At 46.4% G+C, this 17,181-nt stretch overlaps 1 protein-coding gene across 1 annotated transcript in view; it reads right to left on the bottom strand.

Moving 5' to 3' along the window:
• The window catches only part of ANXA2 (annexin A2), a 47,051-nt gene that overhangs the window by 27,914 nt on the left and 1,956 nt on the right, over nucleotides 1–17,181 (bottom strand). The window contains exon 2 of the mRNA XM_082255650.1: nucleotides 459–517. Within this exon, the coding sequence (XP_082111776.1) occupies nucleotides 459–506 (48 nt within the window). The 5' untranslated portion in view covers nucleotides 507–517. The remainder of the gene's footprint in view (nucleotides 1–458; nucleotides 518–17,181) is intronic.

Here is a 17,181-nt window from a genome sequence, read left to right as displayed (position 1 = left end):
TAGCTGCTGACTTTTAATATTAGGACACTTACCTGTCCTGGAGTCCAGCGATGTCGGCACTGCAGCCGATGTTTCTGTCGGCTGTCGGATGCTACCGCCGCCATTGCAGGTGAGGGAACCCAGCAGTGAAGCCTTGCGGCTTCACAGGCAGGTCCCTAATGCGCATGTGCGAAGCACGCTGCGCATTGGGATTGGCTCGGTGGCAGGGGAAGGAGGAGGGGGCCAAACTTCAGAGGGACAGCGCCGTGGTGCCGTCTCCCGGAAGTGGGGAAGGGTACCTGTGAAAAACAGGTACCCATCCCCCCCCTCCCCAAAAGGTGCCAAAATGTGGCACCGGAGGGGGGGGGGGGGGGAGCAAACAAGCAGAAGTTCCACTTTTGGGTGGAACTTCGCTTTAAGTGGAAAAAGGTTGCTGACCCCTGCTCTAAGATAAAACATGTATACACGTTTGTACTTACATTTCCTTCCAGTTTCAGCTTCCCTAGGATTTCATGAATAGTAGCCATTGCTGCAGGTTCTGGAACAAAGAAATAAAGAGGAAAAAAGTTTTACAAAAACGACAGAAAACTTGACATCTCCACTACGGTAATAGCAAATCCACCACACCCAACACGTCACATTTTAATTGTGGTAAACCTGCCATCCCTCCCTTCCTGCATACTTCAATCATATGGCTCAGAGTGAATACTATACACTGACTTGCTTGCTGATCCCTAGAAATGACAGCATCATTTAAACTGATTCAAGTACTAGCCATCACACCCCACCCCCACCCCACCCAATGCTGAATATAAACACTAAATAAGGGAAGAGGGGCCAGTACATCCCTTTATGGTACAGTGCAGAATCTATTCACAGAATTATTGTCCTCATTAACGGATTTCACAAAGCTATACGGAAACCGAGTCTAATAAAATTTATGAGATAAAAGCTTCATAGAAATTATTGTTAAAACGTGTGTGTGTGCATGTATTTGTGTGTGTGTGTGTGTGTGCATGTATTTGTGTGTGTGTGTGTGTGTGTGTGTGACTGTGTGTGGTGTGTGTGTGTGCATGTATTTGTGTGTGTGTGACTGTGTGTGTGACTGTGTGTGACTGTGTGTGACTGTGTGTGTGTGACTGTGTGTGGTGTGTGTGTGTGTGTGTGACTGTGTGTGGTGTGTGTGTGACTGTGTGTTTGTCTGTGTGTGGTGTGTGTGTGACTGTGTGTGTGTGTGTGTGACTGTGTGTGGTGTGTGCGTGTGGTGTGTGTGTGACTGTGTGTGGTGTGTGTGTGACTGTGTGTGTGTGTGACTGTGTGTGGTGTGTGTGTGACTGTGTGTGTGTGTGACTGTGTGTGGTGTGTGTGTGTGATGTGTGTGTGACTGTGTGTGTGTGACTGTGTGTGTGTGTGTGACTGTGTGTGGTGTGTGCGTGTGGTGTGTGTGACTGTGTGTGTGTCTGTGTGTGGTGTGTGTGTGACTGTGTGTGTGACTGTGTGTGTGTGTGACTGTGTGTGTCTGTGTGTGGTGTGTGTGTGACTGTGTGTGGTGTGTGTGTGTCTGTGTGTGGTGTGTGTGACTGTGTGTGTGTCTGTGTGTTCAAAATCAATCTTGGTGTGGTTATCAGTTTTGGCAGAAATATTCCACTACACCCATTTGTTTTCTGTTAACAAAATCTATGATAGGTCTATAAACCAATCATAGTAGGAGTGCCTGACCGGATTTCTCAAAAACACAGTGTTCTGTTCTCCTAGTTTTGGAACAGAATATGTGTGTCAGACTGAGCAAATGAAAGCTCTTCACATCTGAGCGTAGCGTCATTGAGCGTTTTTCCGGCAGGTTTTTTGCGTGTTTTTATGAGCGATTTTGGCGTGTTTTTATGCACGACTCGCACAATATTTTGCAGAGTTTTTGAGCTTTGCCATTTTTTTTTGTCAAAAGACAAAAACTATCATCTGTTGCTTGGTATATCCACTTTTCCCTTAGCTTTTGTTTATTATTATATTATTATTATGAATATTTCCATGCCATTCTATAGCTTGTATGAATTAAATGCAATCTATAAATGGAGGAGGCAGACCTGTCATTCACCCACTTGTCCTCCATTCATAACAATCTTATTAGAGAATTTGGGATCCTGCATTTCATTATATTCAGGTAAATAGCTCAGTAGTCAAAAGAGCGTGCAGATAGGGAATACCTTTATTAATTAATGTAGACCTCCAGGAAAACAGTTGAATAAACAGGTAAAATATGCATTTGAAAACTCTCTCCTTGAAAGTCTTGTGATTCAGACAGCACAGAAAGCTCAGGCTGGGATAGGACAATATATGAACCTCTAATAAGTAATCACTCATCTCTCTTCCTCTCCAGAAGCGCCCGCTGTATGATGGGCTGCACTGTGTTATATAACAGAGCCTGGCTGGCTTACAATGATACTGACCAGGGATTACAGGAAACTAATATCAAGATAGATTTGGTTATTCTTGCTGGCTGTTTGTAAAAAAATATATATTTTTTAAAAATAAACCCATAACCCCATTACATTGGCCTTTTTATATCTGCCTGGACTTTACATGCAGTGAGACGAGGCACAATACCCAAGTAAAGCCTTGCAGTGCCTTATGAATGGCGAGCACTTATCAGGACATACCTTCTGCCAATACATGTTAGCTATGTGGAAGTGTCCTTATAAGAACTCTCCTGACCACATTGTGTAGCAAGGCTAACCCGTTATTCCATTAAACATTAGAGCTGTTTGTCTTATCTGCAAAATAGACAAAGATCAATGTCTACAAACACTTCCAGTTTAAGGCCCCATGCACACGGGACGTTTTTAACGCTGCTGTAAGCAGCGTCAGGCGTTTTCTTTTTGCAGCCTAAAAACGCCCCTCCATGTTATTCTATGGCCTCATGCACACTCAGACGTTTTTGAGCTGTAAGTGGCTTAGGCGTTTTTAGGCTGCAACAAGAACCCACCACCTGCGCGTTCTGAGGACCAGCGTTACAGCGTTAAAAACGCCTGACGCTGCTAACAGCTGAATAACTTTGCTATAACGTTGCTTAACGTGCGTTAAGCCACGTTATACGTTTTTTTTTCTTCCATTCAAAATCAATGGTTCCCTATGGGAGCCTATTGATTTGAATGGAGATCGCACCGCAACACCGCAAGTCGGATCCGACTTGCGGGGTGACTTGCGCTGTGGGAATCTTGAGGGGGAACTCCACGCCAAAATGTGAAAAAAACGGCGTGGGGTCCCCCCCCAAGGTTCCAAACCAGGCCCTTCGGGTCTGTTATGGAATTTGAGGGTAGCCCCATGCCGAAAAAACGGCGTGGGGTCCCCCCCAAAATCCATACCAGACCCTTATCCGAGCATGCAGCCCGGCAGGCCAGGAAAGGGGAGGGGACGAGCGAGCGGCCCCACCCCCCCTGGACCACACCAGGCCACATGCCCTCAACATGGGGGGGGTGTTGGTGCTTTGGGGCAGGGGGAGCTCTGCACCCCCCACCTCAAAGCACCTTGCCCCCATGTTGATGAGGACAAGGGCCTCATCCCCACAACCCTGGCCGGTGGTTGTGGGGGTCTGCGGGCAGGGGGCTCATCGGAATCTGGAAGCACCCTTTAACAAGGGGGCCCCCCAGATCCCGGACCCCCTCCCTATGTGAATGGGTATGGGGTACACTGTACCCCTACCCATTCACCCCATAAAAGGCAGTGTATGGAAATAACGACAGGAGACGTTTTGGAAAGTTTATTAAAAATCTTCATCCGACTCTTCTTGTCTTCTCCTCTCAGGGGTCTTCTCCGGGGTCTTCTGCTCTTTTGCTGTCCGCCCTTCTTGTCTTCTCCTCTCCGGGGTCTTCTGCTCTTTTGCTGTCCCCCCTCTTCTTGTGTTCTTCTCTCCGGGGTCTTCTGCTGTCCTCCCTTCTTTTCTTCTCCTCTCCGGTCTTCTGCTCTTTTGCTGTCGGCTGTCGGCTGTCTTCTTCCTCCGGTCCTCCTCCTCCGACGTCTCCGCTGATTATGCCTATCTCCGGTCTCTTCAGCTTATTATATAGCCATTAGGGGCGTGGCCCCGATGACGTCATCGGGAGGCCCCGCCCCCTCATGTCACAGATGACGTCATCTGTGACACAAGGGGGCGTGGTCTCCCGATGACGTCATCTGGCGACCACGCCCCTAATGGCTATATAATAAGCTGCAGAGACCAGAGGCCGGCATTATCGCTGAAGACGTCGGAGGAGGAGGACCGGAGGAAGAAGGACAACCGACAGCCGACAGCAGAAGACCGGAGAGGAGAAGACAAGAAGATTGGACAGCAGAAGGGCGGACAGCAGAAGACCCCCGGAGAGGAGAAGACAGCAGAAGACCCCCGGAGAGGAGAAGACAAGAAGGGCGGACAGCAAAAGAGCAGAAGACAGCAGAAGACCCCGGAGAGGAGAAGACAAGAAGGGCGGACAGCAAAAGAGCAGAAGACCCTCGGAGAGGAGAAGACCCCCGGAGAGGACAAGAGCCGGATGAAGATTTTTAATAAATTTTCCAAAACGTCTCCTGTCGTTATTTCCATACACTGCATTTTATGGGGTGAATGAGTAGGGGTACAGTGTACCCCATACCCATTCACATAGGGAGGGGGTCCGGGATCTGGGGGACCCCCTTGTTAAAGGGTGCTTCCAGATTCCGATGAGCCCCCTGCCCGCAGACCCCCACAACCACCGGCCAGGGTTGTGGGGATGAGGCCCTTGTCCTCATCAACATGGGGGCAAGGTGCTTTGAGGTGGGGGGTGCAGAGCTCCCCCTGCCCCAAAGCACCAACACCCCCCCATGTTGAGGGCGTGTGGTCTGGTGTGGTCCAGGGGGGGTGGGGCCGCTCGCTCGTCCCCTCCCCTTTCCTGGCCTGCCGGGCTGCATGCTCGGATAAGGGTTTGGTATGGATTTTGGGGGGGACCCCACGCCGTTTTTTCGGCATGGGGCTACCCTCAAATTCCATAACAGACCCGAAGGGCCTGGTTTGGAACCTTGGGGGGGGACCCCACGCCGTTTTTTTCACATTTTGGCGTGGAGTTCCCCCTCAAGATTCCCACAGCGCAAGTCACCCCGCAAGTCGGATCCGACTTGCGGTGTTGCGGTGCGACCTCCATTCAAATCAATAGGCTCCCATAGGGAACCATTGATTTTGAATGGAAGAAAAAAAAACGCTGCTAAAAGCAACGTGGCAAAACGTGCAATAACGCCAATGGAAAAAGCTACTGAAAGCACGTTTTTACAGCTGCTTTTTCCGGCGTCAGAGCTAACTTTGACGTACGTTTTTTCTAACGCCCCGTGTGCATGGGGCCTAAGGTTTGTTTTTATCGCCTTAAAAAACAAAACAAAAAGGAGCCGACATGCGTCCTTCACTACAATTACCTAGAGCTATGAGGTCAACAGTCATCTACTACAGACATTTTTGGTTAGATTGGATGATAATCTCGTTTGACTTCTGTGCCCTCAGGACACCACCATAGACAGCTTGTGACTGATCAATATTGTTTTCCTCCAGGTAAGTAGTACAGGTGGTGTCCGACTGTCTCACTGCTGCTCCACGCCATAAATATATTCATAGATGCCCATTTATTTTCTTTTTTTTTTTTACTGGGAATACGTTAGAGCTGGATTCCAAATACAAGAGAGCTACTGTGGCCTCAGCTTTGACTGTGGACACCACTTCATCCACTTCGATTAAGAGCTCATCTATATACCAGAGATTACCTAGATTTTTTTCTTTCTACATCAAAGCATTCCCTTGTACTGTAAGTTATTGCTTGACCTCAATTATCCATTGATTTAGGTTGGCCAAACAGGGATTGAATTTCGGCCAGTTCAACAGAGACCATGGTTTTCTATGTATGCGCAGGGAGGTTGTACAACAGTTGACCTATCAATCGCCCTGTCAGATTTTTCCTGCTCGATCAGTGCTGCAGGCTATAGCCTGCAACGCTGATCTGTGTATTCAGACAGCAAAGAAGTCTCCCCATTGTCAGAATGAATGATTCCCCCTCGTCCACATTGAGTGTGTGGATGTGGAAATCGAGTCCAGTTTCTTTTCATTCAACCCACTGGTTAAAAAAAGAAAAAAAAAGACTCCTGTATGGGTTACATAGTTGTTGAGGTTGAATAAAGACAATAGTCCATCCAGTTCAACCTGTGTTAGGTGTGTGTGGCCGTAATCATCTCTCATACCCCTGAATGTTCTGATCCTTGAGATGTATGTCCAAGAGTCTTTTGAAAGTAGCCATACTTCCCGCAGAAACACATTCTCTTGTGGTAGAGAATTCCACAATCCTGTAGCCCTAACAGTGAAGAACCCCCTGCGTTGCCTGAGTTTAAAACGCTTTTCCTCTAATCGCATTGTATGCCCTCGAGTCCTCATGCAGTCCTTTCGACCGAATAGCTTTTTTTCTATGCTGAGATCACCATTGAGGTATTTATAAATTGCTATCATGTCCCCTCTCAGGCGTCTTTTCTCCAGGGAGAATAAATCAAGCGATTGCAGACGCTCTTCATAATTAAGGTCCTCCAATCCCCTAATTAGTTTAGTTGCTCTTCTCTGGAATCTCTCCAGCTCCAACACATCCCTCCTGAGGACTGGTGACCAGAACTGGACAGAATAATCCAGATGTGGTCAGACCAGAGTTTTATAAAGTGGTAGGATTATAATTTTATCTCTGGAATACATCCCTTTCTTTATACATGCCATTATTCTGCCTGCTTTGGCAGCTGCCGCTTGACGTTGCATGCTATTGCCTAGTCTATCCTCTACTAAGACTGCCAGATCTTTCTCCATTTTTGATTCCCCCAAAGGTTCCCCCCTAAAGTGTATTGTGCTTTTATGTTTTTAGTCCCCAAGTGCAACACCTTACACTTCTCCACATTAAACCTAATTTGCCATGTTGTTGCCCACTCTGTTATTTTGTTCAGGTCATTCTGTAGGATATCTGCTTTATGCTGTGCAGTTATTGCCCTGCCCAATTTTGTGTCATCTGCAAAGACTGATATTAAACTACTGATCCCGTCCTCAATGCTGTTTATGAATAAATTGAACAGGGTTGGTCCCAGGACTGAGCCTTGGGGGACCCCACTTACCACCCCAGACCAGTCTGAGAATGTGCTATTTATTACCACCCTTTGGACACACCCTTTTAGCAAGTTCCGTATCCAAGAGCAAACCTTGCGGTCAATGCCTGCAGACCTTATTTTATAAATTAAGCGCTTGTGGGGAACTTTATAAACGCCTTAGTGAAATCCTGGTACACCACATCCACTGGTCTCCCCCTATCTAGCTCACAGCTCACCTCCTCGTAGAATGTTAAGAGATTGGTTTGACAAGAACGCCCATTTGTAAACCTGTGCTGATTACTGCTGATGATGTTGTTGTCTTTAGCAAACTCTACGATATAATCACTTATCCCCTCCAGAAGTTTACACACTATCGATGTCAGGCTGACAGGCCTATAATTTCCCAGGACATGCCTCTGGCCTTTTTTGAATATTGGTATTGCCTTAGAGTTACCATAAATGTTACTAGCTGACCTCACAATCAACTTTAGATTTACTAGAACTATGTAATATGGAGGACCTACCTAAACTATCCAAGCAATCAGGCAGGCTATTGCAGTACATAGTTTGTAGTGGATCTAAAGGGGATTGTACAATCAGATGGTAATGTGTGTGTGGTGAACATTACTTATACTCCTGCCATATCATAAGCAGTGTTAGCAGGTGATAAGACAAATCAAAGCATTTCTTCTTCTTCATTTAGTATAGAAGGTATTCAGGGCTGTTACAGAACTTTTCCCACATGGTATAAAATGGTTAGGCCTGATGCACACTGCTACTCCTAAACTTACATTTTTGGAGCTTTTGGTGGTTTTTGCCAAAGCCCCTGAACACAACTCAGGCTGCATTTGCACTGGTGCGAACACACACATCTCATGTGATTCACATTGCATTGTTATGCAGATCACATGCAATGTCTGTGCCATGCAAATTCAGCCATACAGTTTGTATGGCTGAATTTGCATCGCATTCGGACCAAAATTATACAAGACCCTTTTTTTGGTCTGCACTGGAAACAAATTGCATAGGTGTTAAAACCCATGTGATCTGATCCCTGTACAATTTCACAGTTCGTACTGCGATCTGATGTAGGGGTGTCGATAACTTTACATCCCCGCAGCGGTTCGCAGATGTCAGTGTGAACACTGTGATTGTGGTGCGATGCGGGAACCCGCACAGGAATCACAGGGTTTCCCACATCACACCAGTGTGAACCCAGCCAGCCTCAATAAAAGTTTAGGAGCAGCAGCATTCGAAGGCAACTAAATGCTCCTCTTCTGAACGCAGAAGAATCGAGTTCTGGAGAGGAGAGTTTTAGCAGAAAAAAAATGCTTGGCATGGCAAAAATAAGCGTTAACGCTAGGCTTGTTATTTTGGCCACTGAAATAAAGTAACATTAAAGCTCTTGACACATCTAAACGTGGCACATGTGTTTACCAGCATCTAGTGCCAGGAGAAAGGCATCTAGGTAGCATCCAGTGTGTATAAACTCTAATTACAATCTATTCAGAAAGCAGTGATGGGGAAGACATAGAATGTTCAGGATGCAGTGACGGGGAGGACATAGAATGTTCAGGATGCAGTGATGGGGAAGACATAGAATGTTCAGGATGCAGTGATGGGGAGGACATAGAATGTTCAGGATGCAGTGATGGGGAGGACATAGAATGTTCAGGATGCAGTGATGGGGAGGACATAGAATGTTCAGGATGCAGTGATCGGGAAGACATAGAATGTTCAGGATGCAGTGATGGGGAGGACATAGAATGTTCAGGATGCAGTGATGGGGAAGACATAGAATGTTCAGGATGCAGTGAATGGGAAGACATAGAATGTTCAGGATGCAGTGAATGGGAAGACATAGAATGTTCAGGATGCAGTGATGGGGAAGACATAGAATGTATAGGATGCAGTGATGGGGAGGACATAGAATGTTCAGGATGCAGTGATGGGGAAGACATAGAATGTATAGGATGCAGTGATGGGGAAGACATAAAATGTTCAGGATGCAGTGATGGGGGAAGACATAAAATGTTCAGGATGCAGTGATGGGGGAAGACATAGAATGTTCAGGATGCAGTGATCGGTGAGGACATAGAATATTCAGGATGCAGTGATGGGGAGGACATAGAATATTCAGGATGCAGTGATGGGGAGGACATAGAATGTTCAGGATGCAGTGATGGGGAAGACATAGAATGTTCAGGATGCAGTGATGGGGAAGACATAGAATGTTCAGGATGCAGTGATGGGGAAGACATAGAATGTTCAGGATGCAGTGATCGGTGAGGACATAGAATGTTCAGGATGCAGTGATGGGGAGGACATAGAATGTTCAGGATGCAGTGATGGGGAAGACATAGAATGTTCAGGATGCAGTGATGGGGAAGACATAGAATGTTCAGGATGCAGTGATGGGGAGGACATAGAATGTTCAGGATGCAGGGATGGGGAGGATATAGAATGTTCAGGATGCAGTGATGGGGAAGACATAGAATGTTCAGGATGCAGTGATGGGGAGGACATAGAATGTTCAGGATGCAGTGATGGGGAAGGCATAGAATGTTCAGGATGCAGTGATCGGGAAGGCATAGAATGTTCAGGATGCAGTGATGGGGAGGACATAGAATGTTCAGGATGCAGTGATGGGGAAGACATAGAATGTTCAGGATGCAGTAATGGGGAGGACATAGAATGTTCAGGATGCAGTGATGGGGAAGACATAGAATGTTCAGGATGCAGTGATCGGGAAGGCATAGAATGTTCAGGATGCAGTGATGGGGAGGACATAGAATGTTCAGGATGCAGTGATGGGGAAGACATAGAATGTTCAGGATGCAGTGATGGGGAGGACATAGAATGTTCAGGATGCAGTGATGGGGAAGACATAGAATGTTCAGGATGCAGTGATGGGGAGGACATAGAATGTTCAGGATGCAGTGATGGGGAAGGCATAGAATGTTCAGGATGCAGTGATGGGGAAGACATAGAATGTTCAGGATGCAGTGATGGGGAGGACATAAAATGTTCAGGATGCAGTGATCGGGGAGGCATAGAATGTTCAGGATGCAGTGATCGGGAAGGCATAGAATGTTCAGGATGCAGTGATCAGGAAGGCATAGAATGTTCAGGATGCAGTGATGGGGAAGACATAGAATGTTCAGGATGCAGTGATGGGGAGGACATAGAATGTTCAGGATGCAGTGATGGGGAAGACATAGAATGTTCAGGATGCAGTGATGGGGAGGACATAGAATGTTCAGGATGCAGGGATGGGGAGGATATAGAATGTTCAGGATGCAGTGATGGGGAAGACATAGAATGTTCAGGATGCAGTGATGGGGAGGACATAGAATGTTCAGGATGCAGTGATGGGGAGGACATAGAATGTTCAGGATGCAGTGATGGGGAAGACATAGAATGTTCAGGATGCAGTGATCGGGAAGGCATAGAATGTTCAGGATGCAGTGATGGGGAAGACAGAATGTTCAGGATGCAGTGATGGGGAAGACATAGAATGTTCAGGATGCAGTGATGGGGAGGACATAGAATGTTCAGGATGCAGTGATCGGGAAGGCATAGAATGTTCAGGATGCAGTGACGGGGAAGACACAGAATGTTCAGGATGCAGTGACGGGGAAGACACAGAATGTTCAGGATGCAGTGATCAGGGAGGACATAGAATGTTCAGGATGCAGTAATGGGGAGGACATAGAATGTTCAGGATGCAGTAATGGGGAAGACATAGAATGTTCAGGATGCAGTGATCAGGGAGGACATAGAATGTTCAGGATGCAGTGATGGGGAAGACATAGAATGTTCAGGATGCAGTGATGGGGAAGACATAGAATGTTCAGGATGCAGTGATGGGGAGGACATAGAATGTTCAGGATGCAGTGATGGGGAAGACAGAATGTTCAGGATGCAGTGATGGGGAAGACATAGAATGTTCAGGATGCAGTGATGGGGAAGACATAGAATGTTCAGGATGCAATGATGGGGAAGACATAGAATGTTCAGGATGCAGTGATGGGGAAGACATAGAATGTTCAGGATGCAGTGATGGGGAAGACATAGAATGTTCAGGATGCAGTGATGGGGAAGGCATAGAATGTTCAGGATGCAGTGATGGGGAAGACATATAATGTTCAGGATGCAGCGATCGGGAAGACATAGAATGTTCAGGATGCAGTGATGGGGAAGACATAGAATGTTCAGGATGCAGTGATGGGGAGGACATAGAATGTTCAGGATGCAGTGATCGGGAAGGCATAGAATGTTCAGGATGCAGTGACGGGGAAGACACAGAATGTTTAGGATGCAGTGACGGGGAAGACACAGAATGTTCAGGATGCAGTGATCAGGGAGGACATAGAATGTTCAGGATGCAGTAATGGGGAGGACATAGAATGTTCAGGATGCAGTGATGGAGAAGACATAGAATGTTCAGGATGCAGTGATGGGGAAGACATAGAATGTTCAGGATGCAGTGATGGGGAGGACATAGAATGTTCAGGATGCAGTGATGGAGAAGACATAGAATGTTCAGGAAGCAGTGATGGGGAAGACATAGAATGTTCAGGATGCAGTACTAAGAACTGATTGATAGACATTTACAGAACAGGCCCTTCTATCATTAGTGATCTGTCAGTACAAGTCCAGCATATACTCCTGCTGCACTTATTTTCCCATCATAGCCAATTCTTTGCTGTCCATAAAGAGAGAGATCCGTTCAGCACAAATGCAGATATAGCGTAGATGATAAAGAAAAACGCCTAATAAGGAGCCCCTATACAAAGGAATGTACAATTTGATTTTTTTCAGGCATTTATACCGTGCCAGAAATTTACACGGCGCTTTCACATACTGCACATTCACTACTTCATCTGAAATACCACAGCAGATAGTGGAGCTAATTCAGCACTACAGAACTAATGTGATGGTCCATCATCATCATCATCATTTGTCTTCAGGAATTCCGGGAAAGTCATTATGGATTTCCTTAGTAGAAAATCGCTGATCACCCTGACCTCCTCCCCCCATCATTTTCTAAATCTGCTGGGTAAGTGCACTGGAGCATAGACCGCATATGAGATGAAGCAGATTTGTTCTACAATCTAGAAAAAAAAAAGAAATCAGACAGATATTCTGCCAAATATAAAACTTCATAAGGGTACGATGACATGGCCTTGCCATTCTCTGTACTCTAGTATAATGTTCTAGTGCTGGACCTGAGCGACAATCGCTCCTGGTTTTTAGAGTATTTGTAGGTCATTTGTATCATGTTTAGATCAGCCTTTTTCAACCAGGGTGCCTTAAGGTTTCCTCCGGGGTGCCTTGGCAAAATGCCTAAAAATTGCCCAAAAATTGTACACAAGTCGGCATGTGGATGAAGCTGCCTTTTAGTTACTCAAAGCCACAGGTTTTCATTGTGCACCATTACAATCTTCTAGCTGCCTGCATCCGATCAACCATTGGCATCATCAGATGATAAGGAGGATGCCAGCTGCCTGCATAGCATTCTTGTTTGACCCTCCCCTGCCCCTCTCCATCAGTGTTGGGGGTCACATTAGCTGAGTGATGCAGAAAAATCGACATTGGAATACTAGTCAGTACCAGTTTGTAAAAGTGTATTTGTTTTGGCAGAATAAATCACCTCTAACATTGGGTGTCCAACGTGTGTGGATTTTGCTTTATTGTGTAGAGGTAATGGAATCGTTTTTACATTCTAGAATAGGGTGCCTTGAGATTGTCCATTATTTTTAACCATTTGCCGACCACCCCATACAGATTTACTGCAGCACGGTGGCTCAGCTGCGCATAATCACGTAGATCTATGTGATTATGTGTGTGCGGTGATACAGCAGGAGCCAGACTGCGGGAGGAGCGGGCACGATCACCGCCGGCCTCCTGTGATCTTCACAGAAACTGACAGAAGAGCTGCCTGCCTATGTAAACAAAGCAGGCGAGTCTTCTGTCACACAGGCACAGAGAGATCATGTGATTCAGCTAAGCTGAACCCCCGATCTCTCTGTGCCTGTCAGAGAGCCCTGCCACTCCCCCCAAAGTTAGTAAGCACAAATAGGCATACATTAAACCCTGTAATCACCCCAGTATTAACCCCTTCCCTGCCAGTTTCATTTATTATTGCATATTATTTAGCACTGCATTACTGTATTCACTGGTCCCCAAAAAGTGTGAAAAATGTCAGTTAGGGGTCCGAACTGTCCGCCGCAATATCGCAGTCCCACTAAAAATCTCTGATCGTCGTCATTACTAATAAAAACAAAAAAAAAAAAAAAAAGTCCAAAAATCTATCCCGTAGTTTGTAACTGCTATAATGTTTGCGCAAACTGATTAAAATACACTTTTTGGGATTTTTTTTTTTACCAAAAATATGTAGCAGAGTACAAAGTGGCCTAAACTGGTGAAAAACATTTGATTTTTTAAATTTTTTTTATTGGGAATGTTTTATAGCAGAAAGTAAAAAATATTGTGTTTTCAAAATTGTCGCTCTTTTTTTGTTTATAGCGCAAAAACGAAAAACCGCACAGGTGATCAAATACAGGCGGTCCCCGGGTTACAAACATCTGCCTTACAAACGACTCTTACTTACAAACGGAGAGAGACAACAGAAAGTGAGGAAATCTACCCCTAGGAAGGGAAATTCACTCCTGTAAGAGTTCTCATGGGAAAAAGGTGTCGCCACTGAAGCGTTATCACTAACCTGGATTTGCTGTTTAATAATCCCGGGCATGCCAGAACAATTTGCACAGCCCTCCTATACTCAGACATATAGGGTCTTAAGCCCCGTACACACGAGTCAAGATTTGGCAGGGAACTTTCATCAGACGACCGATCGGCCGATTTTGAGCTTGTTAGTATGAGGCTTTCGACAACCGACTCTGACTTTTCGGCCGAAAAAAATCTGGTGTGCAGGCTATAAAATTTTTGTCCTCCCTCAAAACACGTCCGATTTTCATGCAGCCAGTACAGATTTCGACAGGGAAAAATCTTATGAGCAAGACTGGGCATGCTCAGAGAAGAAAGAACACAAAGAAAGCAATCCAACACATGACATCACTTCTGAAGTAGAATTTTGTCGGCCGGGAAAATTCGTGTGCAGTCTAGGCACGTTGCAACCAACAAAACACCACTCTGGACAAAAGACGGACGATCGTCGGAGGATATTCGTTACGTGTGTACGAGGCTTTAGATTAAAGGCTATAGCTGCTGTTGGCTAGCCATACACCTGGACTGATCTAGTCTATCCTGGAATGGAAGATATTACTAAATAGCGTGGATGGAGAAATCACCTCTGTCGGCTGTTTTAGTCTGACAGCCCCTGCCCCTGCAACTGATTAAATACCCCAATATTGATTGGCCAGCTAACACTTGGTGCCAACAGGAACCCCCACGGCTTCAGTTTGGTCCGATTTTGCAGTAACAGGCTGAAATTGGAGCCACATATGGCGCCAGTCCAGGTCCACTCTCATAAATAGTAAGAACAGTCATACGTGTAGGAAACCTGATATAAGACACTAGAAGAAGTGGTCCCCTGTTCTTGTACATCGCCTTCTACATACCATATGAATAGCATAAAATCAAATCATCCGGAAAGCTAGCAGAACTATCATTCTCCCACATTAACTATTGCTCCATATTTCTCAGATATAATTTCCAGAAATCCATGAAGTTGAATAACTTCTAGAACAGTTCTGCACTAAAATATTCCTATTCTGCGGCTGGAATCCTGCCTGGGCATGTTACCAAGAGGGTTGTGATGGGTAATGATGTATGTGTGAGACGCCTTTCATACAATTTGCCAATTCGTAACTTGGGTGTGGCAGACATGACTAGAATGGTCTGTTCTTCTCCATCCATGCCGAGCTCACGTCCTCCTGCGCTGGGGGGTGGGGGCTGCTAGGAGGGGTTCAGGAAAGCAGCAAAAAAAGAGAAGTCTTCAGAGTTCCACAACTCGGAGATTTCCGGAGAGATGCAGACTTTATATACAGATGAACATTTATGTAGTTTGTTAAAATGTTCCCCTGGTAGTATTAGTCAGTATAAAAGCTCAGAATACTAAACAGGGAAGTGATAAATTCATAAAGTTATAAACATTTCACCAAAGAGATCAAATCTACTGCAAATCTTTCTGGGTTGGAACTGGTTAAATCCACCCACTCGATGGTGGAACGTGAAGCAAGCCCGCAGGAGGCACGGTGCCAGCTTGTACCTCATTCTGCCACACCTATCCTGCTCATTCACTCCACTTTTCTCTGCGGTTCTGTAAGACTGCCAGACCGTGCTAGACATTCCGGGAAAAAGATAATATAGGTAAAGATCGAGGAAAGTAAAGTTCATTGGCAGCTGGGATGCCAAGATCAGAGCTGGCGTTGTATACTGACCAGACTTTAATGGATGGGCATAAGCTCACCGAACACGGCTTGAATTTCGGTAGATTTCTGCTGAATCAGGCAAATTTTCAGGTGGGGGGGAGGGGCGGTCTGTCTGCACTACCCGGATCAACAGTTGTGAAGAAAATAAAATGAAAGTGGGGTGTAAAACTGTCAGATGAACAGGGACTGCAGCCAATAAGATGCAGGCAATGTTCGGGTGTTCAGACAACTGTGACTGACTGAGACTCCTCCATCCATTATACAGATAGAAGAACCTATGATATCTCAACAAGACCATCTGTGTATGGCCAGCTTTACAATGAAAACGATAAGAGGGAATGAGATATTATGGATATATGTTTCTATTGGATGGAATTTGTTCATTCCCAAGAATACAGCTCCTGGATATCAGGCAAATGAACTGAGGGTACTCTCAGTATGGAGACAGAATAATGCATACCACTCCCTTAACAATAGCTCAGATGATAGGTTCCCCATTCCCTTCACACCCCTCCCCCACTCCTCTTCATTGACCCCTTCCTTCTTCACTCCTACCCCTCCTTCACTGACTCCTTCCCCTCCCTACCCACCAGTCCTAATCCCCTCCACTGACCCCTTCCCTACTCACCACTCCTACACCCCTCCATTGACCCCTTCCCTTCTCCACTCCTATTCCCCTCCACTGACCCCTTCCCTACACCCCTCCATTGACTCCTTCCCTTCTCCACTCCTATTCCCCTCCACTGACCCCTTCCCTACACCCCTCCATTGACCCCTTCCCTTCTCCACTCCTACCCCCCCCCATTGATTCCTTCCCTTCTCCACCCCCCACTCCTACTCCCCCCATTGATTCCTTCCCTTCCCCACCCCCCACTCCTATTCCCCACCACTGACCCCTTCTCTACCCCCCACTCCTACTCCCCTCCCCTTCCCCTCCACTGACCCTTTTCCTTCTCCACTCCTATCCCCCCTTCATTGACTCCTTCTCTTCCCCACCCCCCAGTCCTACTCCCCTCCACTGACCCCTTCCCTAATCCCCACTCCTACTTCTCTCCATTGACCCCCTTCCCCCCACTCCTCTCCATTGACCCCCCCCTTCCCCACCACTGACCCCTTCTATACCCCCCCCACTGCTACTCCTTTCCCCTTCCCCAACCCTCCATTGACCCTTTTCCTTCTCCACTCCTATCCCCCTTTCATTGACTCCTTCCCTTCCCCACCCCCAAAGTCCTACTCCCCTCCACTGACCCCTTCACTAACTTCCACTCCTACTCCTCTCAATTGACCCCTTCCCCCCACTTCTACTCCTCTCCATTGACTGCTTCCATTCCCCACCACTGACCCCTTCTCTACCCCCCACCCCTCCATTAACCCTTTTCCTTCTCCACTCCTACCCCCCCCTCCAATGACCCCTTCTCTTCCCCACCCCCCAGTCCTACTCCCCTCCATTGAGCCCTTTCTGATCCCCACTCCTACTTCCCTCCATTCCTTCCCCAACCCCACATTACTACTACCCTACCTTGACCCTTTCTTTTTTAAATATTTTGCTTCCACTTACTTTCTCTACTTTCCAACTCACTTGGATCTAAGAATGGACAAAGAGGTGTGTCCTTTTCACGTACAAGAAGCCCCATATCAATAGTGATATACGATAGTTATTTATTGAACATGGCAGCATTCTCCACATGCATGGGTCATACATCTCTGT

The sequence above is a fragment of the Pelophylax lessonae genome (assembly GCF_965119305.1).
Source record: "Pelophylax lessonae genome assembly, chromosome: 4".
Lineage (NCBI taxonomy): Eukaryota > Metazoa > Chordata > Amphibia > Anura > Ranidae > Pelophylax > Pelophylax lessonae.
Note: the sequence above shows the minus strand (reverse complement) of the source record. Positions and strands in the feature narration are given on the sequence as shown.